This window comes from Pecten maximus, chromosome 12, assembly GCF_902652985.1.
Source record: "Pecten maximus chromosome 12, xPecMax1.1, whole genome shotgun sequence".
In the NCBI taxonomy this organism is placed as follows: Eukaryota; Metazoa; Mollusca; class Bivalvia; order Pectinida; family Pectinidae; genus Pecten; species Pecten maximus.
This window is the reverse complement of record NC_047026.1, coordinates 37,914,828-37,927,889: the sequence shown is the minus strand read 5'-3', so window position 1 is coordinate 37,927,889 and position 13,062 is coordinate 37,914,828. Positions and strand designations below refer to the sequence as shown.

Below are 13,062 nucleotides of genomic sequence, written 5' to 3'. Positions count from 1 at the left end.
GGCTTCTTGTTTCAGTGATCTTTTTTAAACTTGGTAGGCATTATAGTCATGATATCAAGCTGTTTCCCTGAGAACTAGTTTGATTCAACTACTTTCGCTAAAGTTATTGCCTTTTGTTTTTTTCAGTATTTGAAGTTTTCCTCCTACATTTTTCAATTGATTTTTTTTTAAACTTGTAATTAGTAGTTTTATAACCATGCTATATACGGTGTAGTGATGTTTTTCAGAGTGAAATCTTTATTTGATTCAGCTATTTTTGTGAAAGCTATTGCCCTGAATGTTTATCTTTGTACATTTGTAGATCCTCACATTTGTTATGACATGACATTGTACTAGTTTTTGTATTTCATTGCCATTTGATTAGAAATTAATCTTGCATTTCTATATTTACATTCACTTAATATAATAATGAATTCCATTTTGGCATGGGACATGTGTATATATTGTACTGTGATTTTACCAGTACTGGGGATACAGGTCTACTGTGCTATGTAAAAGAAGTTTAAAATATTCAATTAAATATCGGAATTAGTACTTCAGATTTGTGCTGAGATGCCATGAATTTAGATTTGAAAATCTATTTTTTAGTTACAATAATAATAATAATAAACTTTACTGAGGATAAACCTGATTTAGCCAAAGTATTTCATAGCATTTTCATGACTAATACTTTTATACCAACGGTTTTGGCAATAGTTTTCATAGCATACAGCCAAAAATACTCATGTTTTGAGTTTGAGTGGTTTAACTTAACATTAATGAATACCTAAACAATTGGTGTACTATATCTTTTTTTAATATTTGAATGACATTATTCATTTGTTATGCATTGTATAACCAGGTATGATGGAGGACATTACAAGCATGTTTAAATCAAGATAATAATGTTGATTGTAAATTCTTGTTTTTACTTTTAATAATAAAGTTTTTCAGTGTCTAATTAATATGCAAGAATTAATCATTTCATCTTTAACATGCATGACCAGCATTTTTACACTAGTATATATACATTCAGGGTATCTGTCACTTTTAAACTCAACTTTTGTGTATATAAACTTCATCCATCAATAAGCCTTCCCTCAAAGTACTGGACAGATTTTTCTCTCACTTTTATTAGCCAACCACCATATTATACAAGAGATCCCAGAGGGATCTTGGCACCAACCATTGAATGATCTTTATAGGTTCCATGTCAGACTGATCTTCTCTCTATTTTTCCCTTCCTCTTACTAATCTGTAAATTGAGAAACATCCCTCCAGTACTTTTCAAACAAAGGGAACCTATGTATGAAATTTGAGATTTAGCGATAATGGCTGTCTGTTGGCCATATTGTTTTCAGATTGGTCCGAAAATGCAATACGAAGGACCAAGGGGAACCTACATATGAAATTTGAGAAAGATTCTTTCAGTACCTTCTGTAAAATAGCGATAACAAACATCAATTGTCAAAATCCAAGATGGCTGCCTGTCGGCCATGTTGTTTTCAGAATGGTCTCAAAATGCAATATGCATAACTATGCACCAAGGGGAACCTACATATGAAATTTGAGAAAGATCCCTTCGGTACTTTCTGAGAAATAGCGATAACAAACTTTATTTGTCAAAATCCAAGATGGCTGCCTGTCGGCCATGTTGTTTTCCGACTGGTCCCAAAATAAAAAGATACATAACTAGAACTGTCGCCAGGATGGCTGACTAATACTCCTGCTATCTGCACGAGTCATTGGTGAATTGGAACTGTTCATTAGAGGCTATACTAACAAAGATAACCCAGTAAAATAGTGACCAGTTGCCATAGCAACCATAATTTTGAAAAAAAAAAAACTTAAAGTTATGGTTCTTATAAGAAAACCTGTTTATAGTGACCAGTTGTCAAATCAACCATAATTTAGAGAAAAATAAAGTGGCATGCACATCTACACATGGTCCTCTATATTTGTGCGAAGTTTCATTGAAATCGGCCCTTCGGTTTAGGAGGAGTTGTCCGGACAAACTTAAAGTTATGGTTCTTATAAGAAAACCTGTTTATAGTGACCAGTTGCCATAGCAACCATAATTTTGAAAAAAAAAGAAAGTGGCATGCACATCTGCACATGTTCTTCTAAATTTGTGTGAAGTTTCATTGAAATTGGCCATTTAGTTTAGGAGGAGTTGTCCGGACAAACTTAAAGTTATGGTTCTTATCGGAAAACCTGTTTATAGTGACCAGTTGCCATAGCAACCATAATTTTGACAAAAATAAAGTGGCATGCACATTTTCACATTGTCCTCTATATTTGTGCGAAGTTTCATTGAAATCGGCGCCTTGGTTTAGGAGGAGTTGTCCGGACAAACTTAAAGTTATGGTTCTTATAAGAAAACCTGTTTATAGTGACCAGTTGCCATAGCAACCATAATTTTGAAAAAAAAAGAAAGTGGCATGCACATCTACACATGTTCCTCTATATTTATGTGAAGTTTCAATGAAATTGGCCATTTAGTTTAGGAGGAGTTGTCCGGACAAACTTAAAGTTATGGTTCTTATCGGAAAACCTGTTTATAGTGACCAGTTGCCATAGCAACCATAACTTTGACAAAAATAAAGTGGCATACATATCTACACATGATCATTAATATTTGTGTGAAGTTTCATCGGAATTAGCCCTTCGGTTTAGGAGGAGTTGTCCGGACAAAATGGACGGAAGGACGGACGGACAACCTGATTCCAGTATACCCCCCTAACTTCGTTGCGGGGGTATAACTAGGCACCAAGGGGAACCTACATATGAAATTGAGAAAGATCCATTCAGTACTTTCTCAGAAATAGCGATAACAATCTTCATTTGTCAAAATCCAAGATGGCTGCCTGTCGGCTATGTTGTTTTCTGATTGGTCTCAAAATGCAATATGCATAACTAAGCACAAAGGGGAACCTACATATGAAAATTGAGAAAGATCCCTTCAGTGCTTTCTGAGAAATAGCAATAACAAACTTCAATTGTCAAAATACAAGATGGCTGCCTGTCGGCCATTTTGTTTTCCGATTGGTCTCAATATGCAATATGCATAACTAGGCACCAAGGGGAACCTACATATGAAATTTGAGAAAGATCCCTTCAGAACTTTCTGAGAAATAGCGATAGTTGGAAGTTTCTTATTCCTAAATTCCTTATGAATTATGTAACTATGGACTTGAAGAATATTTATAAAACTTCAGATGAAAGTTCCTCTTGGTCTCTCATATAGTTGTTCCCATTTAATGTTAAGTCTGAGCTGTAAAACAACATGGCAGACAGTCAGCCGTCATGGATTTTAACAGTTGAAGTTTATTATGATCATTGATTTATAGTATACAGGTATACAAAGATGTATATGACGTCCATACTGGTATACACGGATGATCCATACAGTTATACACGGATGTATATGACGTCCATACAGGTATACACAGATATATATGATGTCCATACAGGTATACAAAGATTTACACGGATGTATATGACGTCCATACAGGTATACACGGATGTATACGACATCCATACAGGTATACACGGATATATATGACGTCCATACAGGTATACACGGATGTATCTTTTGATAAAAAAGAACCCAATTAACAGATTTAGTGTTACAGAGGATAAATCTATTGTGTATCAATTGAGAATAGATCAAAATGTACAAACACCATATAAATATCCCCTTTATTAAATAGGAAACATGATATTACTAGCAAACAGTACAAGTTGGTGAAAACTTAAACTCTCCTAATAAACAGATAATCTTTAAGGCAAAATTATCTTTAGAAATGGAATAAGCTCTTTGTAGGTCTCCGCAGTCGTTCAGATGTCTCTAAGTTTTCTTGAGGCTGCTAGCCAGGTATTTCAACTTCTCTTGCCATGATGCTGGCCAGATGTCTTTCTTGCAGTAGTATGTTTGGATACAGGATAATTTTATTCCGAAATGGATGTTGACAGTTCCCTCTACTGAATCAGATATTAATCACACCCTCCACTAAAATAGATGTTGATGATACCCTCCACTGAAATGGATGTTGACAGTTCCCTCTACTGAATCAGATATTAATCACTCCCTCCACTAAAATAGATGTTGATGATACCCTCCACTGAAATGGATGTTGATGATTCCCTCCAATAAAATGAATATTGATCATGCCCTCCACTGAAAGGAACGTTGACCATGAGTCGACTGAAATGGACACTGATCATTCTCTCCACTGAAATGGACATTGATCATTCTCTCCACTGAAACAGACCTCCACACACTAATCCTTATATAGAACAGTGGTGAAGAAGAATGGAGAAATAATTCCTTCAATACATTGGTTAAATAGATGGATCCATCCATGTTCATGCCATACACGCTAACTGAATGTTGTGTGGTGAGATTTTAAATAGTGATGACTAAGTGGTCTTGACCATCTTTCCTTGTCAGGACACGTCACAAGAAATCAGTAGTGACTGCAGAGCTTTGGCAAAACCTTTGGAAGAAAGCCGAGAATTAGGACGAACACAACAGATACCAATAAACTGTAGAGTCAATAAATAACTTGATAAAGACAAAAACTTTCTTATTAAGATATACCAGTCCACTAACCAGTATAGTGAAGCCAATCAGGTCTTGATAATATTTATTTATTATTTTTAAACTCCATGCTGATCTGATGTTGCTGAAATACTTGAATATTATACTTGTAATTATAAATGATAGATCACCATAGTAATGCAAACACAACAGGACATCATTTGTTTAACCTCTGGGGTTGGCTCTAAATGACTCAAATTGTCCATTGGTCATAAAAAATACAACACACCTCTAGGTTTTTTTTAGAATATGCATTCCATAATGAAGTATAATTGCAATATTAAAGATTACTGGACACCCATTTGTCTCGCCTCTAAGGTCTTTGTAGAATACACATTCCATAAAGAAGTATTGCAATAAGATGATTGGACACCCATTTGTCTCACCTCTAGGATTTTTGTAGAATACACAGTTGTTAGCACACGTTTCTGGGTTGGTATCCCACACCGTGTTGCCACAGCAACAAAGGGGAGGTAACTGGATTCCTTTAAGTTCAATTTTCTCTCGGAGCTGTGCTCTCAGCGCCTCCACAAACCTTAGATATAAAATACAGAAATATAATGATGAGAGTAGATTATGTATCGTATGTAAACTGGAATTTCGTCTTACTGTCCAACGATCTATCTAAAATAAAACAAATAAATCTGATTAAATGACCCCAAAAAATGTGATCACGATATTCTAAATATTTATAAAAGCCACATACTCCCAAATAACTTAAAATTCTAGTTGCACACATGTATTAATAGCAATCCAAGATGCTCAATCATGCTCTCCTAACATTAAAATCACCACTGGCCTGGACACATGACCAAGGGAGTCCTTGATCAGTGTATACAAATACCTCGCCGCATTTATTTTTATTGCGAGATTTGTCACGGCGCCGAGGATATAACAATGTGCACTGCACATTAACTACACACGTGGCCATTGTTTACATATTGAGTACACATGAACTTTGCCTAAAAATGCTTTTATATAAACACATTAACAGAATATTTGTGTAATGACTGAACAAAATAAACAAACATTAATTCTTAAATGTAGCAATATGCATACAACCAAACATTGATAACATTTTATATCTGTGAAGTTGACAATGTTCAAAAGCTAACCAGCAATCCAATAGACGTCCAGCAAAATCGTAATTTGATTCTATTCCCTATTCTTCTCTCGCTAAGTTCCAGTGAATCATTTCCTTTTCCAAGGAATTTTTAATACTCAGGTTTTGCTGATTCCAACCCCTTTCTCTTTCCAGTTTCTTTTTGGCAGAATCTGTCTGTGTTTTGGCAGGCTCACACATTCAGCGTTCCGCGATTTTGTATAGACTGATAACCCTCCCGTTGTATTATGGGACTATTAATTTCGCAGAGAAACTTGGTCTGTCAGACCCAGTTATCATTTTTGGAAAGTTCCCGTATACTCTCATAAATACACATTTACCTCCAGTTTTTGATTTGCAATAATTCGTTAGGTATATACAAATGTATTAAGTCTGAAAACTGTAAAGAGCTCGAAATGTTAACATTTCTTAGAGAGTATGTGGCTTTAATATCCTGAGTTACACATCCTATGGTCTAACTACACACATACCAAAATTGGTAGCTACGGAGCTTAATACTTTCTGAAAAATAGATCTAAACATAAATTCTCAATACTTGCATGGACACTTATGGTATTGGAAAAGTAACACCATAGTCTAGCTTTAGAGATTACGGTAGATACATGTTTATATTGTAAGGAAATTAAATACTTTTGTTTATATTGTAAGAAATTAAATACTTTAATTTTGTTCTCACCTGTCCATTTCACGAAGTTTCTTCAGCCTTAGTTGGTTCTGCCTCAGTGTTTCCTTTACCTGCTCCTGTTCTTCTATTTCCCTTGTTAAGGCCTGGAGTGAGGTTTCTCCAGTGACAGGGTCTCGTGGCTCAACAAAACGACGAGATCTCTCCTCTTCTTCTCTTCTCTCCTCTTCCTTTTCCTTCTTCAACCTTCATTAGATATCAGATACAATGATTCAAATTTGAGCTCAACTAGTCACAAGATACATGTATTATGCTACACAACGAGAATTTGTCTTTACATTAACTTAAAACTATAATGTATGCCCAGGATTTATCACACATATATCACAGACATACATGTACTTCCTATAATTTTGGTACTCAATTATACAGCTAGAAATCCTAAGTTCAAATTTTCCTGTCACACAAAGAGACCAAACATATATACAGTACATCATATTTAAGAAGTAATAGCAAAATAGCCAAGGTAATTGTTAGTTACTTCTTACATAGACCGGGGTCTATAATATAATCACTATCAATTTGTTTCTCATATTGAACAGGTGTTAAGTATACAAGTATATAAGGAATTGAGAAATACATTTGAAAGGTAGCTGATAAAAAAGTACCCCTTTTATTTTTTACTATTAATAAATGATTTTATCTATGATCTAAGTCTGCAAAATCTGAATGTTACTCTCTTTATACACAATTGTAATCGAAAGGTACATTGTACATGTGTTTCCTTGTGGATGAATAATACAATTTGACTAGTCTGGAGACTAAGATAAAGAAATCACAAAGCCATATATCATTTGGCAATCATATACAAATGGCAAATCGTAGATCTGTACAGCATCTGGCTATCATATACAGATGGCTCATTGTGGAGCTGTACAGCAAATTGCATTCAAATATAAATGGCTGATCGCAGAGCTGTACAACAACTGGCTAACAAATACAAACGGCTGATTGCACACTGTACAATAACTGGCTAACAAATACAAATGGCTGATCACACTGTACAACAACTGGCTAACAAATACAAATGGCTGATCACACTGTACAACAACTGGCTAACAAATACAAATGGCTGATCACACTGTACAATAACTGGCTAACAAATACAAATGGCTGATCACACTGTACAATAACTGGCTAACAAATACAAATGGCTGATCACACTGTACAACAACTGGCTAACAAATACAAATGGCTGATCACACTGTACAACAACTGGCTAACAAATACAAATGGCTGATCACACTGTACAATAACTGGCTAACAAATACAAATGGCTGATCACACTGTACAACAACTGGCTAACAAATACAAATGGCTGATCACACTGTACAATAACTGGCTAACAAATACAAATGGCTGATCACACTGTACAACAACTGGCTAACAAATACAAATGGCTGATCACACTGTACAACAACTGGCTAACAAATACAAATGGCTGATCACACTGTACAACAACTGGCTAACAAATACAAATGGCTGATCACACTGTACAACAACTGGCTAACAAATACAAATGGCTGATCACACTGTACAACAACTGGCTAACAAAACAAATACAAATGGCTGATCACACTGTACAATAACTGGCTAACAAATACAAATGGCTGATCACACTGTACAACAACTGGCTAACAAATACAAATGGCTGATCACACTGTACAACAACTGGCTAACAAATACAAATGGCTGATCACACTGTACAACAACTGGCTAACAAATACAAATGGCTGATCACACTGTACAATAACTGGCTAACAAATACAAATGGCTGATCACACTGTACAATAACTGGCTAACAAATACAAATGGCTGATCACACTGTACAATAACTGGCTAACAAATACAAATGGCTGATCACACTGTACAATAACTGGCTAACAAATACAAATGGCTGATCACACTGTACAATAACTGGCTAACAAATACAAATGGCTGATCACACTGTACAACAACTGGCTAACAAATACAAATGGCTGATTGCAGAGCTGTACAACAACAGTCAATCAAAAGCCTGACAGCGAGTCTCTGATTCTGTCATGACATAACTCAAAGGTGCTCAAGGGATAATTACATTATTGATATACGGTATATATTGATATACAGTATATATATCAGGAGTGGGCCCCTGGATTTTGTAGGTGTTACGGAATAAAATAACAAACAAACACACTTTTATATATATCAAGAGTGGGCCCGTAGGTACCCGTGTGTTTTGTAGGTGAAATGTATCTGTGCAATAAACAATCAACCAAACATGTTTTTATTGTTTTTGCTTAGCGTTTAGCATTGTTTAACATACAATTATAAAACAATAAGGTCATTTAAGGAGGATGTTTCTGAATGATGTATTTATAGTGTTTGTCAACACACTGAAATTCCACACCTGGACAAGGCGACTAGGTCACAAAAAACTGATCATGACTATACTGGTCCTTACCACCAACTTAAAGCTAATTATCAAGAAGAAAGCAACAACTACCAATTTTATAGACTTTGGTATATCTCAGCCAGGGGACAGAACGCAAAGCCTTCCTTCACAGGGCAAACAGCCAACAATATGCAAAAAGTAAGGCAGTGTCAAGGGAGATGTAAGGAGCAAAAAACTTACCTTTGTATACGTTTCCTGTGCTCTTTGCGTTTTAGGTTTTCTTTCACTTGTTCTCTCTCTATGTCCATAAACAGACGTCTATAGGTTGCTTGTTGGCTCCTGAGCCGCTGCTTCTCTTCTTCTGACTGCACTCCCATATAAATATTTGGTATATGTGGGATGTTTCTGTTGATCTGGGTACCACTTATTGTTGTAACTGCAATTTACATTTCAAAAAATGATAAATGCTTTTACAATGTCCAGAAAAACAACAACAATAACATAAATTGTGAATTAAATTAATATTCATGAGCATTTACACTAGATGCATCAAGATTGTTAGGATTTACTGATACAGTGAGCTCCTGACATGGGACAAGAGACAGGAGTTGTCTGATCAGGAGAGTTTCTCTGGGTACAGTTCTCCTACTACAGCTTGACCTTTTTCTCCTGTTTCCATATCCAAGTCAACAAGAATGAATAGCATCATTTTACAAAATTAAATGTTAGTTGCTTCATAATTGTTTGTAATACAAAAACTTAAGCAATGATAATATAATAGTAAGTACTGTCAGGGCATGTTATCAGGAGGATCATGTTAAGTACATTTACATCAGGTTCTACCTGACATTTGACCCTGTGACCTTGACTGTGATAAAGTCCTCATGGTGCCATGAATGTTAACAAAAGTGTGATATTTACTGGTTTTTCTTGATATTCTTTCCTGCCTCGATTCATCCTTGCTTGGTTCCAAATCAAAATGAACCATCTTCATTTGCTGCATTTTTTCTATGTTTTCATCAAAGTCTTGACTTCCTAAGAACCAAAAACATAAATCAAATCAAAGTAAGATTTTCACACGATGTCAACTTACAATTAATTGATAAATTATTAATGACACAGATACATTATATCAAAGTGATCTGAAGAAGATCATTGGAAAATTTGTTCATTAGTTATTAATTAACAATCAAACTAAGCGGAAGGATAGCCAAATTTGAAAACATCTGTGTTGCAAAAAATTTCCTTCATTGAATCAAGATTATTATTGCCAAATTAAAAACAGAAACATACAGTTAAGAGATATGCCATACTAGCTAGACTGGAGATAATTTGCTTATATCTAATCTGTAACATATTATTGCTCATTGAATGAAATGGCTGCAGATATAAATTTGATTGTGTACTACAGCATTTCCTATAAGATGTAAGATACCATAGATATCATTTAGTCTTATTTTGAAAATATCAACAGGTAACATTTGCAAAGAAAGTAACTGCATGGAGAATTAAAATATCATCAAAATGAAATATATTTTGGTTTTAATAAAAACATTTTTTGTGTAAACAAACTATTAGTTTACTCAAAAAAATATCTACCTGTTGGAATGACAATTTTTGGCTGATCTGTTTGAGATGACCACCCTTCATTCTCGTCTTCATCATCTAATTCAATCACAGTTGGTTCCATGGTTTGTCGTGACGATGGATGCTGTAATTATGTTACATGATAGAGACAAATGATCAGTAATTTAAGGGTTGTCATATTAGGAAGTGGCTAATTCAGTAACGTCAAACCAAAACACAGCTTTCCAGAAATAGGGAAACTGGTTAATATAATGAAAGGAATGTTCATCTATTCTTTAATGACTTTACAAAAATTTGCAGTTTATAATAAATTATCAGAAATGATTTGATAAAAGCATCGCTAGTAAAAACTTTGAAACTAAGTTGATGGAAGACATTTGTTCTAGACACTGTATACCTACATCTCTTGTCCTAGACACTTTCCAGACACCACCAGGTAAGTCATCTGGTATGAAATCTTCTGTGATCACCTGCTTAGAGCTGAGTTTTTTACGAGCCTGTGTTGTGAATTTGTGTATCTGAAAAAAAAAACCATCAAATTTACTACCATCATTTATGCAGCGAAAGTTTAACATTAAAGAGAGATTTGGCAATGATATATACTGGCATATATAGAAACATGCTTACAATGAGAATTGTTAAGAAACGTAAAGGATTAAAACACTGGAATGTAAAAGACAATTCATGGCAATATAACAAATAAAACACAAGGGGACATTTTTCATTACTATATATTGTCCTGTGCTGTAAAAAGCATATTTCATTATCCAGGTCCCGTAACTGACAATATTATGGCAGAAGGATAGGTTTCAAAATACATGTACAAAAAAAAAAAATATATATATCTACAAAGAAGACCGTAATTCAAATGAAGATAAATACAGGCTTACCTGGTTTGTCTGATCTTGAAAAGCTTTATTTGTAGAATCCTTAAGTTCCTCTGATTAAAAAGTTAAGCATAAATTTTAAAACTATAACAAAAGTTTAAATTGCTAGCTCATAAAAATAACTTTTTACCGAAGTTTTATTTCTCATTGTTTCAAACACCTTGATGTGTAACAGATCTACGTTGGTTTTCAGACCAAAACATTAATTTTGACCTCAGTCATATCACACAGTTTTTATAAGCATACATTACAGTTGTAATAATTTATGCTGGACATTGTAGACAAATCTGAACATACAGATAACTTGATATCTTTGAAAACATATTATTAGATGCCTTGTTGTAGTCCATATGTCTACACATCACTTTCTGTGTGATACAAAAGCAAAGCATTACTGAAAATTATATACACACACCAGCAAAAGATGAAGATGTATTTCGCTGTTTGATCGTCAGGGCATGATTCCGCTGTACAATACAGTTATCTTTCCTTGGGAGCATGTTTTCCTTTGAAAAGGCACTCTGTCTGACAACTTTTCTTTCGTGCTCAATCTTACAAAAAAACACACACACATATATAAATATATATATGGTAAACATTTCTGATTATATTCTAAAACATTAGTTGAGAAAAAGTTAAGCTTTTCATTTTTCTATTCACAATGTTTTTACAATAATTTGTCAAAATAGAGACCTGTGAATCAATTATGCCAGACTCTTCATAAATAAGATATCTTCCTACATAATACCATTGAAAACATTTGACGTTTTAAACTCAAATGAAACTTACAGCTCTGTAACTTTTTTCAATTTCTTGCTGTTTTCTTGCCTTCTCCATTAATCTTACACGGCTTTTAACATCATCTTTAAATCTCTGTAGTCTGGCTTCCTTTTCCTGTTGCATCCTTTTAATTCTCGCGTCTTCCTCATACGCTGCAGTCTGAAATAAGATACCAACAGTTGTAATTTACAATGTAACCATATTCAATTTATATTTTTAATTGGGCTTAGACAGGAGAGGAAGTTGCAGTCTATAGAATATAATCCTGTTATGTCTAATCTACTGCATATGATGGTTTGCACCGAGATCGAGTCATATATATGTAACAGGAGAGGAGAAAATGTAGTGGCCAGACCGGGGTTCGAACCCGGGACCTAGGAACACTAGCCGGATGCTCTATCAATTGAGCTACAATGTATCTGGTCACCGATGATCGACCTAGTCCAGTCCCGCTACACATATATATATAACCACACAAGAAGTACATGTGCATTGACATTATTATATTATATCCAGTGTTCTACTTGATGAATATCAGTCTTGAATGTGTCAAAAAAATGAAAAGGTTGAACACGATAAAAAAATGTGATGTTTAATAGCAGTCGACATAAAAAATAATTGATACAATTTTTGGGGATCGGAATGTCTCAAAAGTATAAAATTAAAACGTCTCGTAACTCGTCCCGGATAACAAAACGTCAGTACCACTAGCATCAAAAGTCATGACCGGTTGAGCATTCTCTTCATCTGATAAAAAGTTTGTATCTAGAAGTATACAGTACACCATATATAGCTTCAGTCAAGTTTAGACATGCAAATGATAATTTCAAAACTTTCTAATGCATATTCTATATACGTACAACGCCTTCGGAGTGAGCAGAAATGGCTGGCTGTACCCACGCACCAACGGCTCTGACTTCAACATTTCTGTTTCCCATAACATCTGTGCTGATAACCGGTTTTGATATCTTTCTAAGGCAATTTTCACTCGCTGGTCTTGTTTTGGACGCCATTTTCAAACAACGATCTATGTCGTTAAACGGTTAG

General features: G+C 34.7%; 1 protein-coding gene across 1 annotated transcript; it reads right to left on the bottom strand.

The window, feature by feature from the left end:
• Positions 1–4,030: 4,030 nt before the first annotated feature.
• Positions 4,031–13,058, bottom strand: LOC117338849 (trichohyalin-like). Its single transcript, XM_033900211.1, has 11 exons — positions 12,876–13,058; positions 12,025–12,174; positions 11,651–11,786; positions 11,239–11,288; positions 10,750–10,866; positions 10,361–10,472; positions 9,683–9,796; positions 9,002–9,197; positions 6,382–6,573; positions 4,969–5,117; positions 4,031–4,478 (listed from the first exon to the last, which is right to left on the bottom strand). Exons 1-11 carry the CDS (start codon positions 13,026–13,028, stop codon positions 4,429–4,431), a joined length of 1,419 nt encoding a protein of 472 aa, XP_033756102.1. The 5' UTR covers positions 13,029–13,058; the 3' UTR covers positions 4,031–4,428.
• Between the last annotated feature and the right edge of the window lie 4 nt (positions 13,059–13,062).

Excerpts from the sequence above, each read along its gene's own strand:
- LOC117338849 (XM_033900211.1), bottom strand. The coding sequence starts at position 13,028 with ATGGCGTCCAAAACAAGACCAGCGAGTGAAAATTGCCTTAGAAAGATA. Across the intron at positions 9,797-10,360 it reads AAAAATTGTCATTCCAACAG|GAAGTCAAGACTTTGATGAA; the intron begins GTAGATATTTTT and ends TTTGGTTCTTAG. Across the intron at positions 6,574-9,001 it reads CACAGGAAACGTATACAAAG|GTTGAAGAAGGAAAAGGAAG; the intron begins GTAAGTTTTTTG and ends TATCTAATGAAG.